This window comes from Anolis carolinensis, chromosome 3 (genome assembly GCF_035594765.1).
Source record: "Anolis carolinensis isolate JA03-04 chromosome 3, rAnoCar3.1.pri, whole genome shotgun sequence".
NCBI classification, from domain to species: Eukaryota; Metazoa; Chordata; class Lepidosauria; order Squamata; family Dactyloidae; genus Anolis; species Anolis carolinensis.
Genome location: NC_085843.1, coordinates 279,714,999 through 279,732,373, shown reverse-complemented (window position 1 = coordinate 279,732,373; position 17,375 = coordinate 279,714,999). Strand labels below are relative to the sequence as shown.

The 17,375-nt window shown below is 40.1% G+C and overlaps 1 protein-coding gene across 1 annotated transcript; it reads left to right on the top strand.

The window, feature by feature from the left end:
- Positions 1 to 318: 318 nt before the first annotated feature.
- Positions 319 to 17,350, top strand: LOC134292296 (cytochrome P450 2J2-like). The gene is made up of 9 exons (XM_062976859.1): positions 319 to 669; positions 2,720 to 2,882; positions 6,794 to 6,943; positions 7,070 to 7,230; positions 9,043 to 9,219; positions 11,526 to 11,667; positions 13,534 to 13,718; positions 15,245 to 15,386; positions 15,949 to 17,350. Exons 1-9 carry the CDS (start codon positions 493 to 495, stop codon positions 16,137 to 16,139), a joined length of 1,488 nt encoding a protein of 495 aa, XP_062832929.1. The 5' UTR covers positions 319 to 492; the 3' UTR covers positions 16,140 to 17,350.
- Positions 17,351 to 17,375: the final 25 nt, after the last annotated feature.

The following is a 17,375-nucleotide window of genomic DNA, read 5'->3' as shown; positions in this document are numbered from 1 at the left end:
TAAAAATGAAATTATGCACACTCATAGTGGATACTATGGCCCCCTGTAAATAAGTAAAACTCAGTGATATTAATAAAATTGCCACAAGTCAAAACACAACATGAAGGCACTTACAAAAAGCCAGATTGACCATGAACTCACTGACATAATCACAGGGAGGAGGCAGATTGGCAAGAGGATGAACATTCAAGCAGAACCTGTTGCATGATTTGATTTCTTTATGTGATAAGCTCCTTAGCCTAATTAAACAAGGGATTTCTCACGTGCAAGATGTACTGAATGCATATTTAACATATGTGGCACAAAACCACCCTGAATTCCTTCAGAGAGATAGGGCAGGATATAAATAAAAGTTTTATAACTATATTGTGTATATATATATGTGAGGATGTTAGCAGGGAAGAGAGGAAAGAACATTGAACCATCATCTTTCAACCTTTCAGCCTTTTCAATAGCTGGTTGGAAATAACCAAAGAGAAAGACGACAGGAGGATGGAGGAGACTGGGATATTTTTGATTGTTCTGCTTGCGATTCTTCTGCTTCTCTACTTTCTGAAACAGCAGTGGTCACGCCGACATTTTCCCCCTGGGCCTCTTGCCCTTCCTGTTATTGGAGGCTTATGGAGAATTAACTTTGGAATTGGATTTAATGCAGAGACACCAATAAAGGTACTTTTTTTTCTAAATAATTAAGTAATAACTTATGATTCTGAATCAATATTAGTGAAAAACATTGTGCATTTTTTCTGTTAGTTGTGGACAAAAGAATAGCGAGTTACAGAAATACATAGTTAAATGTTTGACATGAAAAGTTATTATTAATTTGTTTGGTTGTTGTAGTAATTTCACGAAAGTTTTGTCAGAGTTTGGAGATATTGCTTACTCGAGATATCACTCTCAGAATCTTCTAGGCAATATAGACATTGTATGTTATCATTACAATCCAAAATGTAACCTTTCCTAGCTCTGCTTTTTGTTCCAAAGATTTCCCCAGTGGTGCCAACAGACCATGAATGGACAATGAACAGAATACTTCTGTGCACACAGTGAGACATCTTCAATCCCTCTGCCCTGAGCAATCTTCAGTGTTTCCCACATTTCTTCCTTCAAGGTCCCAGAGCAATTTTGATGACATGAAGGGAACCAGGGTGAAAAAGCTACTGCCTTCACAGAATCAATTCCATCAATAGAATAGCTTCATTGAAACTACATCTGTTAAATATAATAATATAGATGAGGTGTAGGATGTTATATAGAAGGGAAGGGGAAGGTGGATGGCAAGAAATCCCATGGAATGTAACAGTGTTGTGATTTAAAGCTCCGCAAAGTCTTTTGTATGTAACAGAAAAGCACACTGGTTATGCTTAGAATAACACTGAATAGACATCAAAGAGATGGCTTTGGCAGCCTGTTTCAGCATTAAATGGAAAGTATGGGGTGCATGGAGTAAAGGAATCGACCAGCACCTTTGAGATGAACTCATTTATTTTAGCACTAGCTTAGTTACCTGGTGAGGCTTCAGTTAGGTATTTGGTAAGAATGGTCCCATTAGAAAATGCATAAGGATGTAAGTAAACTATAGCTCCCATAATCCTCTGTCATTTCCCCCATACTCCACAAGTATTTAAATTTGGTCATATGGAGATGTGTGCCAAGTTTGGTTCAGATCCAATTTTCAGTGGGGTTCACAGTTCTCTTTGGATGTGGGCGGACTGTAACACCCACCATCCTCTTTTATTGCCCAGCAAACCCTGCCAGCATTTAAATTTGGTCATGATGGGTAAATGTATGCCAAGTCTGGTCCAAATCCATTGTGGGTTAGGTTTGGAATACTCTTGATTATGAATGAACTACAACTCCCACCATTTTCTGTCACTGCTCCCCAAACCCCACCAATATTTAAAGGTGATCATGATGGATGTGTGTGCCATGTTTGGTCCAGACAGAGAGGCATATTTCAGTTTATACAGAGGCAGATGATTTTCATTTGCATCATACTACTCCAGGGCGATAAAGAAAATGGCTTGATAAAGGTTTCGTTGTTACTTTGTCAATGGTAAGGAAATCACCCAAAGTACATCTACCACTCAATGTGACTGGCAGAAAAGCACAATTGAGCAGTACAACAGATGCAATAAAAGAGGTCATTAATTGATATTTAGTGTTGATAAAAAAGAAAGACTTCAAAAAGTCTTCCACAGAAGCATTGCAAACGAGCAGTGGCATTAAGTGACCAGCCCCAATAGTAATAGTAGTAGTAGTAGTAGTAGTAATAATAATAATAATAATAATAATAATAATAATAATAATAATAATAATAATAATTTTATCCCGCCACCACCTTTCCAAAGGGACTCGGGCTGGCTTACAAACAGCACAAAGGTGCCTAAAAACAGAGCATAAAATAAAACACAGTATAAAATTCAGTAAGATAAAAATCCTAAGCATATAAAACAAAACTCAATTAAAAATGGCACTATATTTCTGATGTAAGTGGCTTGAGGGAGAAGTTTTTATGAGACTGGAGATAATGGAAAAAGGGCAGTTCTTACCTAAAATCTGAAATGAAATAGAGAGTGGGGATGTTACTATGGACAGAAACATCAAAAGTGAGGATCTGAATATGGTTATTATTCCTATACTTGAAATCATTGCTTCATTTGATTGTAACTCCTTCTCCTCCTCCTCCTCCTCCTTCTTCCATTGATTCAAATGGCAGTTGGCAGAACAATACGGAGACATTTTTACTTTGTGGGCGGGACACATACCAGCTGTAGGTTTTTCTGGATTTGAAGCTGTGAAAGAAGTATTGATTCATCATTCAGAAGACTTCTCGGACCGGATCCAGACTCCAATGCTTACAACTATATCAAGAGGAAAGGGTAAGTTGTGAAGAGCTGTACTAGGGACATTTTTCTCCAGAGAAATCAAAAAGCACTAAACTGGAAATAAAAGATAAATCAGTAGCACAGGCACAGCCAGGCCATACCATGCCATACACTATTGGTGTTGCTAATTGAGATAAGAGAATTCCACCATGTTGTCTATGAGATCTACACTTTACTTTGTACTTACACATTTCTATGTTGACTTGTAAATCAGAAGACTGTGACCAAAATATGCATATATGATATGTGGTATGAATGAGAGGAATGAATGAGTTAGTACATTTGAAGACACCAGTATGAAGACTAATGCCTGCAAACCATTAACTACCTGCTCAGGAATTGTAATTAAAACCTGCTAACGAGACCTGAAATAGTTGACCTGCCTGGCAAACTGTGATAAGAACTGCGACTGATAAGAGAAATGTTTACATCTGTTAACATCTGTCAACATTTGCTGACTTGATGAACTTTTGGGGCAGAGTTGCTAACACCAATCAAGAGGAATCAACATCTGGTCCAGGAAACTGAGGATATTCCAGGATGGAAGACGTCTATCACTCATTTGCAACTTTGGGACAACATCATCAGCAAAATATTGCTATATAAGTGACCTTATGACAGTCCAGAAGGTGTGACAGACAGCGACGCTGTTCACCCGCCATGCTCAGTGGAGATGGTGTACTTGGGAGTGGCAGATCTGCTATGGGAAAGCAGGATTCTGTTCACTGTTTGGGGCCTCCTTTTCTCAGGGAAAGAGGAAGGAGTGCATTTTGAAGTCATGGTCTTTTTGGCGTTTTGGCGTTTTGGAACTATGTCTTGGCAGGCAGCAGTGGAAGCTGGGTCTGGCCTAAGCAGGTGCTTCTCCAAGGAGGGAGAAAGAATATGGTAATATTTGTGTGCATGAAGATGGATGCATGTTGTGTGTGAATGAAGAATGAAAATGTAACCTCCCCCTTGTTTGTTTCTTAGCCAATGTAACTGTAGGTTGTTTGTGAATCCAATGTAGTTGCATAGAATCTGTATGTTTGTATGTCTAAATGTTGTTCTTTGTTCTGCTACCTCTCAGACTGAAATTGCAATAAAAAGAACCTATGCTTTAAAGTTATTGAAAAGTTATTCATAACATTTTTGGTGTCAGAAGTGGGATATTCTGTTCAGTCTGAGCAGGATGTTTTAACTTTTGTTTTAAAAGTCTTCATGACAAGACTGGCTGCAAAACATGTTCCCTTTGGAGGCGGAGTGGGGAAACATTGGTTTCTTTTCAGTGCTGGGTATAGACAAAGCTTTTTATTAAGGCTTTCAGGGCCCTATTTTCATATCAACATATCTCATTGTAGCTTTTAACCAGCAATTACAGTATATACTCATGTATAAATACAATTCCTTGGTTAAAAAAATGGACTCTGAAACCCTGGGTTGATGTATATGATGGTCTGTTCAACAGCTAAGGCTACAAACCTCATTAGATGGGCTGCCAGAATGAATGTAGTGGTGCCCAGTGGGGAGAATGGGGAATCTGTCACCCCATGCCCCATATTTTCTGGCTTTTCACCCAACTCATCCTACAGTGGGAACTGTCTGCTGCTTGGCTTCCCTTCCCTTGGTTGACTTCAATTGAACTCGAGAAGCCTTCCATTTTGCCGCAGTGGCAGCTACCGGTTTCTCTATAGTTTTATGACGGAGCCCCACCAGAAGTTGTAATGGGATGAGACCTGGTGGGCTCCACTGTTAAACTATAGAGGAACCAGCACATGTTGCTGTCTGATGAGATCATGTGCCAGACCTTCTCATCTGAGCACATAAATCTTAGAAGAAGCAACTCTAGTTGTCCTCCCCCCAAAAAACAAAACAAAAAAACATGCTTTTGCTCTCCAATCTCAAGAAACAGCCTGCCTTTATTTTCTCTTTTGGCTCCTCCTCTTCCCTGGATGGAAGAGTCTGTCAATGTGAGATTTGTGTAATGAGAGTGTTTAAATGTAATTTGTGCCATGCTTGTATTGCAGTCAGATTGCATCATCCAGAGTGTGTAATAGAGAGTTAATCACTAATGAGCTATGATGACCTTGGTGTGTGGCTGGAACTAGGGAGGATCCAGACACAAGAGTATGTGCATATCAGTTCAGTCTGTCTTGAGTTCGAGTTGAGTTTGAGATCTGTTGGAGAACAGATCAGTCCTGTGTTTGTTTGTCATCTGCAAGAGTCTGTTTGTGCTGTTTACTGCTTCATTCAGTAAAGCTTTGAATATTGCTTTTACTGATGTCTCAAAGTGTCGCTTCATTCTGCACTCCACTGCTTTTCATACTACTACTGCTGCGCTACAATACTCTGACAAAGTCTCCTAGGGGACTCCAGCCTCAGAGTTTCCAGAAATGGGTCTGTGGTTTTCTCTCCTCCTCCTCCTCCTCCTCCTCCTCCTCCTCCTCCTCCTCCTCCTCCTCCTCCTCCTCCTCCTCCTCCTCCTCCTCCTCCTCCTCCTCCTCCCTGGATGCTACTGGGGCTGGGAAGAGAGAAGCAAGGGGCATAGCTCCTTTATCCAGACCATAAGGAAGAATCCTGTGAGCCTTTACCACCTAGGAAGCAAGTTGTGCCAATTGGTGACTTCCCAAAGAGGCAATCGTCATATCTTGTGGCAGTCAGTCAATGACGTTGCTTAGGGATGTGGCCACCAGATCCCAATTCAAACCATAGACTACATTTTTGGAATAGCTTTTTGTGTATTGGATGTAATGCTGGAGAGCGAATGAAAATCTGTAAGATGGTGGGAAACCAAAACCTTTTGCCCCCAGCCACCTGCTTATGCCTTCAAGATTGTGGTTGTGGTGATTTTGCTTGATAAACTCTCAGCTCCTCAGAGACTGGTGGCAAAAAATATTCTGGTTTTGGAGGATTTGAGATTTTGAATATATGGATAATGGAGGCTCAACTTGTAACAACCTAGTCATTTCACCTGCATTTTGTAAATAATGATTACATATTGATTCCTTCCACTATAGGTGGAAAAATCTGAGAACGAAGGAATCAGAAAAACTGGCCATTTAATTATTAATTAAATTTTGAGGGTTTTTGCATATCATATATCACTTGACTCTACGAAGTACTTCCTCAAATCTGTCTTTTCAAAAAATTCGAACATGAATGACCACTTCATATTATTGAAAGCTTTCTTAGCCTCCCAACAGATCAAAGATGACTATTCCTTACTATATTTATCTAGGACATCAAAAATATCCAATGTGTGAAGGGGGTTAAAAATCAGCTCCGCACCACCCTGATTTATTGGTGATCCAGGCCTCTCACCAATCCATCCTCAGTCAGACTGCTTGCCCGTCTAGATAAGCAGCACCGACAAACGACACCACAGTCTTTAATCAGCTGTACGCAGAGGTTCTAAGACTTTATTATTTACAAGTATATACAACTACAAAGCCCATCACTCATAGGACACATGCTTTCCTAAGCAAAGCAAAGCACGTCCTCTCTCCATGTCAATCAGCGAAGCTCTCACTGCCGATAACTGCACATTCCACAGCAGAATGACGAACATCCTCTGAGACTGGAAGTCACGACCTATTGGCTCGGCAGGCTATCACTCAAAACTGGCCTGCTGTTAACACTTGTGCTGCTGGAAAACATGTCCAGAATACACAGTTGCAAACCTCCAACAGTAAAAACACTTGATTCATCATTTCACCCTTACACCTACACAATGCACATTCTGTATTATCTTATAACAGTTGTTTTGGGAAAAATATACATTGGTGAAGATGGTAGTCCATGGCTGCCTGTGTGTGGAGTATGTGTCTCTCTCTCTCTGTGTAGTAAAGTTTGGGTATTCTAGGGTGGCAACCTAGCCATATTTGACCTGAATTTTGAAATAATTGTGTATTGTTTCCTTCCATCTTCAGGTATTGTACTTTCAAATGGACATGTCTGGAAGCAGCAGAGGCGGTTTGGCCTAGTTACGCTGCGAAAATTGGGTGTGGGGAGAAAAAGCGTGGAGAGCCAAATTGAAGAGGAATCTCAACAGCTTGTAGAGGTTTTTGCATGTGAAAAAGGTATGTGTCAGCCTTCAGAAGTTTGTGTGTAGTCTGTACTGGTCTTTGATGGGGGAATTTCTTATATTTTAGTTGATTTCTAATAAGTGGACATAAATCCAAATATTAACTGAACTTGATTTGCAGGGCAACCATTTGATCCTGCATTGCCCATCACAAATTCTATCTGCAACGTGATATGTGCCATCACTTTTGGATACCGTTTCCCTCTTGAAGATGAAACCTTCAAGAAAATAATGGATGCCGTTGCATTTACCTTGGCATTAGGACTAAGTATTTTTCATTTGGTAAGCAGCATTTTGAAAACAATTACAATAATGTTTTGCATGTTAGATTCGAATTTAGTCTTGGCAGACTGGAGTAAATCCTGCAGAAGTAAATCCTCACAGTTTACATACACTACGGAAGTAAATATTTTACCATTTCATTCCCATGTATGAGGATGAATGCTTTCTGAAGTTTTCTCTCAGTTGCAGTAGGAAACTAAGACTGGAATTCACTTAAGGAATTTCATCTTTACAGATGGACTTATGTCTGTAGGAATTGGAATTGAGAAAGTTTTTCATGTCTGCATCCAATAAATTGTTACATTACTAGACATTGATGCATAAGGGGATCGATGCAGAATGGAACAGATAGGATACACATTGGAGCTGAGGCACAGTGTGTAATTGTCAATTAGTACTGTTGCTGTTTCCTGTTATGCATTTTCATAATTCAGTAGTTTCTTAGCATGTCTCCTTTGTAAAGTTACATGGTTAGTTATACATGACTCTGGTGCAATATTTTTGTAGTCACCACATTGAAGAATTTGGGAAAATTATTTGGCATAGAAATACATCTGACATCAAGGCAAGTCATGGGGAAAAAGGGTAGGTGCTACGTTTCACTTGGAGACCACCATGACTTGGGGGACATTTAAGATGGCAGCCTAGTGGTGCCAAACAGATTGCATCTGGCCAAGATGTTGTTCATTTGAGACACCTGTTCTGAGGGAAGATTCAAAGTTCTTTAAAAGTTCTGTGCGCTGGCTAGCGCTGAGTCAACGTGTCAGTTGGAGGAATAACTTCGTTTCCAGCCAAGTGTGGATCGTGTTTGAGCCCACTACTTTCCAGCCTAGCCGTGCTTGTTTAGCCGTGTTCCTTGCCTTGCCTTGTTACTATTCCAGTCTTGCCTTGTCGTGTCGTGTATACAGCCTTGTCTACAATTCCTTGCCTTGGACTTGTTGTTGAACTCTAGAAAAAGACTTGGACTTTTCCCCACTCAAATTGATTGGAAGTTTGAGTGCGTTTCGGTTTTTGGATTACGAACTTTGAACTCTAATATCAGACATTGGACAATATATTATTGGACTATATTTGACCTCTTCCAAAAGGTCTATTGCTGAACTATATCTTCTGCTTGTTTTTGTTTTATTTCTTCATTTCCTTAATAAAGACATTAGATTGTTTATTGGCCTCGGTGTATTGGTTTCCAGTGCTCTCGCAGCCAGGGGTGTCACACCCTCCCTTGTTTTATTGTTCTTTTGATTTTGCTCAATGTAGTGTATATTATCATTTATTGTATTTTTAATGTGTTATAATTTGTTGTTCTACTTATATTCTGTTATATTGTATCATTCTGGGCATGGCCCCATGTAAGCCGCACCGAGTCCCCGTTGGGGTATAAATAAAGTTGTTTATTATTATTATTATTATTATTATTATTATTATTATTATTATTATTATTATTATTATTATTATTATGGACCTTATCCAGTATCCAGATCAAGCTCAAGAAATGGGTCAGTTTAAATGGGGGCAAAAAGGTAAAGTAGGAGGAAAAGGGGTATTAAGAAAGCAGTGGGAAAATGGGAAAACAATGAGTTGGTTAGCAATGTCCCTGCCAAATAGAACACTGCAGAATATGCAGTGGTTTGCAAACTACAGCAAAAAGAATTCATGGGAAAAGGGAACCATCATCCAGCTCTTCATTTCTTGTTTACAGAAAATACATTTTCATATCCTAAAGCAACTTGTCAAAGCTGCTTTAACTGATAGACTGAATTTTATTGCCTCTGCTCTAGTAATGGTAGGCCTTTGCTTTTGTCTTTGTTGTAGCTATATGAAATATTCCCATGGCTCATGAAGCATCTTCCAGGGCCTCACAAAGAAGCATTGAATGCCACAGAGATGCTGCTTTCATTAGCCAAGAAAGAAATACAGAAACATAAGGAGCAAAAGTCTTTTCAGGAGCCACGGGATTTCATTGATTTCTACCTGTCTGAAATAGAGAAAGTAAGCAGCTGCTCTGTATCCAATTATATCAATTCCAAGAAATGCAAAGGGACCTTGGGATCCACTGTGGTATGATTACAGGATCTCCATGGACAACAAGATCTGTTATGTACATTATGTACCATGGTGTAGTGAGATATACACTACAGTGGCACTGTCACTGTAGTTCCCAGGGAGGATACCTGCTATGCTTCCAGGGCATTCCTTTGCCACCCAAATGTCATCTATAATATATATTTTAAAACTTTAACCATGCATAATTATGTTATGATTTTCACTTTATCCTTACAGCTACTCTGTGATATAGGCCAGGGCGTCTTAACCCTTTTTGACTTCTGACGCCTTTTTACCCGAGAAATCTTTATGCCACCCGAAGTGTTTTTAATTTCTGCTCATTGGAATAGTCTGTGTATGTGCATTTAAGGCGGGGGGTTGCCTTTTTATCTGCTCTAGATGAACAACATCATCTATATTGGAGTTTCTCAAACTATGGGTTGGGACTCCAAATGGTATCTCGCCTTCTCTTCTCTCCTGTATGTGCATACATGTGTCTCCCTGCCTGCCCCTCTTCCTGAAAAACCTTGGTATTTGAGAGTTGTAACTGGAGGTCAGCTGTTACCAATGGGACTTTGAAGAGGCACAAATAAAGGGCAAAACAAAGGAACGTGCCAAGAGGAAAAAGACAAACCATTGTCATAACCAGCTTTCACTTGGAAATCTATGTCCTCAACTTGAAAAACCATGTGGATCCAGAATAGGTCTTTACAGTCCCTTACGGGCCACTTGCAAGACCTCTACCCTTGGAAAAAATTCATACCACGAGTGATTGCCTATGCTGATTAATCTGTTTTGCCATATTGCTCAACACTTTAATTGCTAAATGTTTGAATATATTTTAAACTTATTGCTTTAAATATAAACTGTTGGTTTAGTAAGTCTAGTCTAATTTAGACTAACCAATAGGATCAAAGTCTGTGAGTTCATATTCTGCATTGTCTACTTGCATTCATTTGTTTGAGGAGAACCAAATGTATGGATTTAATGTATGAACTCATGTGGTGAGACTCTAGAGATTAGAAATCTGTCATGAGAGGAACCAGAGAGCACTCCTTTCTGTTTGCCCTTGAACCTTGTTGTTGTTGTTTATTCGTTCAGTCACTTCGTGACCTCATGGACAGGTGCTCATTCAGGAAGAGGGGCAGGCAGGGAGACACATGTACGCACATACAGGAGAGAAGAGAAGGCGAGATACCATTTGGAGTCCCAACCCATAGTTTGAGAAACTCCAATATAGATGATGTTGTTCCTCTAGAGCAGATAAAAAGGCAACCCCCCGCCTTAAATGCACATACACAGACTATTCCAATGAGCAGAAATTAAAAGCAGGTATAAAAGGGCTGCCTTTCAGCTGCATACACCCCTGAAATGGATGTCACAAAGGAGCAAACCCATGGTAAGGGAAAGCCCCAGTGCTAAGGCATTCTTATTAAATCCCAGACCAAAGAGACAGCAGAGCTGTATAGTACAGTGTTCCCTCACTACTTCGCGGTTCACTTTTCGCAGATTCGCTGTTTTGCGGTTTTTCAATAAATTCTAAAATACTATTATAAATAATAAAAAATTGCAATTTACAGCCTAAGGAAGAGAGGAAGGAGAGGCCAAAGGGAGAGAAAAGGAGCCCAAGCGGCAACGGGAGGAGAAGGAGGCAATTTATCAACACACAATTGGTTGATAAAGACTTAAAATAGTGTATAACTACTACAATAATGTATAAATATTAAAATAAATATAGTGTCTCTACTTCACAGATTTTCACTTATTGTGGGTGGCCCTGGAACCTAACCCCAGCGATAAGTGAGGGAACACTGTATAGACATATCTCCTGGATGAGCACCTCAGTCCTACCAAGAAATTCTTGGCTAGGAGTGCTGCTGTTGAAACAGCACCCAAATTAACACACTTACAAAACCTGTTTCACCAGTAGAATATAGTGCTACAGAAATAGGACCTAAATACTTTAAAGGCACCAGATCCCATTCGGCCTTGGAAGCTAAGCAGAGTCCGTTCTGGTTACCACTTGGATGGAGCCCGTCAATGACTACCAGGTACTGCAGTTCATATTTCGGAGGAAGAAATTGGCAAAACCACCTCTGAGTGTTCCTTGCTTTAAGAAACCATTTAAAATACATAGGGCTACCATAAACCAGCAACGTGAAGGCACATGCACACACATAGAAAGAAAGCCTTGAAGAAAGCCTTTGTAATCGATCATAAATCATACTACATTTTCATGTTATCACCATCAGAAGAAGAATGATCCTACCTTTACATATGATGAAGAGAACCTGGCTCAGGATATTCATGACTTTTTTATTGCTGGAACGGAAACTACTGCGACTTCTCTGAAATGGGCAATCCTCCTTTTGGCAAATCATCCAGATATTCAAGGTAAGAGAGATCTCTGTGCAGCAAGAACAACACCCTGCTGTTTCAGCAGTAATTTTTTTAACAATGTGGTAAATTGAAGAAGAAAGAAAAACATATCCAGTGTCTATTCTCCCTATGAAGCAGGTAGACATTTACAATAAACTGGGGAGGACCTTCTCTCTGTCTTATCACCTGTTTAAGCGCATTTAGGGGGAAGATGTGAGAAGCAAGGCCTTTTCAGTGGCTGATTCCAAAATGTGGAACATTTGATCAGAGTATTTAGGCATATGGTTAACCAACAAAAATATTTCATTTATGCCAGAATAACTATAAGGGGATCTATAAGAGGGACTTTATCTTCGCGGATAAAGTCACTTTGATTCACTTTGACCTGGACGCCACAGTTACTGCAGTCTTTGAGGATGTAGAGAGAGCACCTGCATGTCTGGTTTTAATGGATTTATTTCAATTTGTGCAACCCGAGGATGTTCATAAGATTCTTGGAGAGGTTAGGGCGACCACATGCATCCTGGACCCCTGCCCATGTTGGCTGATAAAAGAAGCCAGAGGGGGTTTAGCAGAGTGGGTAAAGGTAGTGGTTAATGACTCCCTCTGGGAAGGCAAAATTTCAGTGAGCTTAAAAGAAGCTGTGATAAAACCGCTGTTGAAAAAACCATTGTTGGACCCCAATGATTTGAACAACTTTCAAACTGTTTCCAACCTACCCTTTTGGGCAGAGTATTGGAACGTGTGGTTGCCTCACAGCTCCAGGGGTTCTTGGACAAAACTAATTATCTGGATCTGTCACAGTCTGGTTTCAGATCAGGTCATGGAACTGAGACAGCCATGGTTGCCTTAGTGGATGATCTTCGCAGAGAGCTCAACAAGGGAGTGTGTCCCTGTTGGTTCTTCTGGACCTCTCATCAGCCTTCAATACTATAAACCATGCTATCCTTCTGGGTCACCTCTCAATGGGCCTTAGGAGTACTATTCTACAGTGGCTCCAATCCTTCCTGGAGGATTGCACCCAGAAGGTGTTGCTGGGAGACAACCCTGTATCCTGCAGGGTTCAGTACTGTCCCCCATGTTGTTTAACATCTATATGAAGCCACTGGATGAGATCATCTGGAGTTTTGAAGTTCAATACCATCTGTACGCAGATAATGTCCAACCAAAAGTCAGAATTGCATATAGAATTTTGATAGACGCAAAAGACAGAGTGGGGCTGGCTTTATCGGATCTTAGATATTATTATAAATGGGCAGGCTTTCATTGGATAAAAGAATGGATAAAATTAGAGAACCACCTCCTTCTTGTTAACTTGAAAGGTCACAGTCTGAGATTTGATGGCATGCCTATCTCTGGTACGAAAAAGATAAGCTAAACAAAGATTTCAAAATAATCTGCTTACAATATGGAAAAGTTATAAATCCCTTTATAGTTATAGCCATTAGAAGTGGTCCTAAGGCCAATATCCAAAGATGAAATAAGATCTTATAAAGAATATCTATTTAAAGAAAAAGATCATTGGAACCTAAAAGGAAGAGAAGAGCTAGGCATCAATATTGTTTTTATTTTTTCTATCACATCTTCCCCCCAGTTTGGGACTCAAAGTGACTTATAAGAAATTTCAAAACACATTGTTAAAATAGGATAAAACTATTGTATTGGGGAAAACCAGACTCAGATTCCCATAGAACCATGAAAGTGACATTAACTCTTTGGAGGGAAAGAGTTGTGTTTAATCTTGTGATAACAACTAATTGTGATATGGGGGTTGTTGTTTATCCAATTATAATGGATAGATCTCTATGAAATATTCATTGGACATTATTAAAATCCTTCAATAATTATTCTGAAATAAACAATTTCCCTCCTTATCCACAGATAAAGCCTATAAGGAAATAGAAGATGTTTTGTGCTCCTCTTCCTTCAGTTATCAAGATCTAAAGAAGCTCCCTTATACAAATGCTGTGCTTCATGAGATTCAGCGTTTAAAATATCCCCTTTTATTTGGGATCCCAAGACAAACAGCCAAAGATGTGGAGATAAGAGGTTTTCTCATCCCTAAGGTAGAGAATGTAGATATGCACTTCTGTATCCCAAGAACAAGGCTGGGATATAGAAGATTCTGGGAGATGTACTCACATAGGACAGAGATAGCATGGAGTAGTGGTTTGAACCTTGGACTAGTAGTTGCACATTTAGGAACACCTATTCGGACCACTTAATGCTGACTAAAGAGTTTGAGAGATGTACCCACATAGGATAGAGCCAGTGTGGAGTAATGGTTTGAACACTGGATTTGAGGCTCATCTACATTGATCATTCAACGTGGATTGGATTGAAGGCAACTCAAAAACGTCTTGCCCAAGTGTAGGTTACAATGCACTTTTGAGGCCTCAAATTGGAGTAAGTGTGAAATAACTTCTGTTATTCTTCAAAATAGGACACTGAATATACTTCTGGCAATGTAGGTGTAAACCACATTGCATGACAAAACTGATTGACAGGTGAGTAGTCTGATGATTCGCACATACTCATTGGGAGGCTTTGGAATAAACCCCAAATCCCCACAGCTCTGAAGTGACAAATATTATGCATCCTGGAATCATGCTGGTGCCAACTGTTTCAGTGGACTGCCCAGGCCTCCACCCAGTTCCTCTGCCTGACCTGTGATCAAGTGTGCATTTGCTTCACTTTTGCCTGTGCCACTTTCATCTCACACTATATGGTTCTTGTAGATGTGCCACAACACTTTGCAGACCAGGGTTAGAATCACCCATGGAAACCCAGTGCCTCCAGCCCCACATCCCTCCCCCAAGTAACCCAAGAGGCCTGCTGGCAGCCTGCTCCTGACACACGAAAATGACTCATCAGGGGATGGGGGGAGAGATTTTTCTCTGGAGGGGTCTCCACTGCCAATAGGCTTCTAAGTCTTTGAGGGAAAATGGGGCCTGGAGGGCACGGGATGCCATTCCGGGTAAATCTTAGGTTGACTCAGGATGTCATCTTGCCACCCCCTGGGGTTTTGGGTTTAGTGTGGGGACAGAAACCTGGGAAAAACTGGGTTTAAAAACCCCTCAGTTCCTCCCGGGTGTGGGGCCTTTGTAGAAGGCCCCTGACTTTTCCTATGTGTTTAGTTGCTACCCAACAATTGAATGAATTATTTTACTCTAATTAAATTTAGCCAAGAAGGAGATTTGCCAGGATTTGCACATTCTTGGATGGTGTGCTTGGATGGACCTGTCTGTCAATTCCTTCACTGCATTGCTTGATTCACTGCGATAGCAGAAATTTCCTCATTGCATTATTTATTGCACATTGGGATATCAAACAAGCATATTAGGAGATTACATAGCTGGATGCACAAAATCACTCTTTTCCATAAGTGTGGGGTACAACAACAACATATAACTAGCTGGGAATATGTTTACGCTATTCACACATAGTGTAAGATCTCAGCAATTGCAAAAGAAATCGAAAATAAACCTTAGTTGGGTTAAGATAAGTGATCAGACAGCCCATTCCCAAAAAACCCTCATTTCTAAGAGAGATGTGTGTGCTTGTTTGTCTGACATTTTTTTCTTCCTTTCAGGGGATAATCATTATACCAAATATACGCTCTGTTCTTCTTGATCCTGAGCACTGGGAGTCTCCCAGAGAGTTCAATCCAAAACATTTTTTGGACCAGGATGGACATTTTGTTGCTAGAGAAGAGTATCTGGCATTTGGTGCAGGTAAAAGTAATTTAAAGTGGCTTCTGGGGAGTTTCCTTGGTAAGATGATGATGATGACGACGACGATGACAGCAACTTTATTTTTATATCCCATCACCATCTCCTCGAAGGAGATGGAAAAATTTTGACTAGTGACGTGGTCGTAGCTGTCCTTAGCTTCTACCCGCCTTTGTCTCTCACTATTTTCTTTCTGGTATATATGTAGTACTACTGAAATGTTTCTGCTGCTTTTTTCTTAATTAAAATTGTTTATTTTTATTTTTTTAAACTACACCTTTATCTTATTCATGCCATGGAGAAAACAAATCTTTGTTTACAATTGCCCAATAATTGAGATTTTACCATCTTTCAAAGCAATCTATTCCAATTTAGTCCATACTTTCAAACAACAATTTTTTTTCAAATGCTTAGACAGATTGGTTTCTTTTGAAGTTTGAATCTGATGGGTTACTTTGAGTGGTGGAGTGGACCATGGCTTTCCAATCCCTAGTCCAGGTTTCAGATCCATCCCTGTTTACTGAATAGAATAGGTATTCACTTTCTGTCTTTGTTTCCCTTGCAGGGGCTCGGGTGTGTTTGGGGGAGCAGCTGGCAAGGATGGAGTTCTTCATCTTCTTGGTCAACCTGCTGAGGGCCTTCCGTTTCCAGATGCCTCCAGGAGTCAAAAAACTCAATGAAGAACCTGCAGCAGGAGTAACAACACCACCCCATCCTTATAAAGTGCGTGCTGTTCCTCGCTGTAGTTCATCATAAAACATACAAAAATGGAGTACAGAAAAGAAGCAAGTTAAAGAATGCATGACAAAATTGCTGAAAAGTATAGGGAGACCAATAAAGATGGAAGAATGGGAGAAGATTTGGAATCAGAAACTACAAATTAGTCGCTCATTTGTGTCAAAAAGAAATGTCATGTTTGGATCTCAAATTTGTTATCCGCTGAAACATAGGGTATTTAGGATATCTTGGCCCAAAAAGTGTATTTCAAGGCGTGGCTGACAGCAGAGGTGGAATTGTATATGTCTTGGAGACAATTTTCATACCAAAGTCACATTCCAGCCATCGTTGCCTTATCTTTCATGTGTCTGATTCTAACAGCATCTAGGCCATCAGGGACTTGTGAGAATATATTTGGAGGACCTATGACAATACCTTGTAACCCTTTTAGAACAACCTCTGGATGTCATAACTAGAGCCAGCAGAAATGATGAGCTGTCTGTTTCAGGCTGTATATAGTAGAATAACAGTGTTGTAATGTTGGTGATCCTATTCCCTTAAATTATTGACATAGAACAAAATATAAAACATCTGTTGCAATTACATATTAACAGCTATCTTCAAGGAATGATTTGGGCCACCTGAAGTCTGCTTAGCTGTGTTACGGTTTTTGTGTTTTGAAGTGAAATGTTTAATTCATTGCTGCTGTGTATGTGTATTCATTCCGGCAACCATTCCAGCTGTCAAGTGGTTAATTGCAGCGAGCCTTGATTGATGGCTAGAAGGGCAAAGGATCAAGACTTCCATCTGAGCTACATAGCAGGAAGATATGTCATGGACTGTGGAATGTGGGATGTGCCTAAAAGTTTACTGATAACAGACTCAGTGGGACTCCCCATGATTTGTTCTTGCCGATGCAAGATGTGTCCGAACAGCTTTGGCTGTCTATTGTTTGTAGATATTCTGTAAAAAAAAGTTTTTAGTGCAGCTGGGATCAGCAGATAAGATTGACTAAGCTGTCGTGTTTGTTAGTGCCGCTTGGTAGTTACTAAAGTGGTCTAACTGATGAGCAGAGGTGAGACCTGATTCATCAATCAGTCAGGATGCAGTTCCCTGACAAGGTGCACTCGGACTTGTTTGAAAGGTATTTTCAGTATCCAAAAGCTTGTGTTTATAAAAATACAGAAACTCAAAGAAAGCAAGGGTCAAAACCAAAGTATCACAATAAATAAACAAAGGATCTGACAGTTCACATGTATCCATGGATTCACAGGT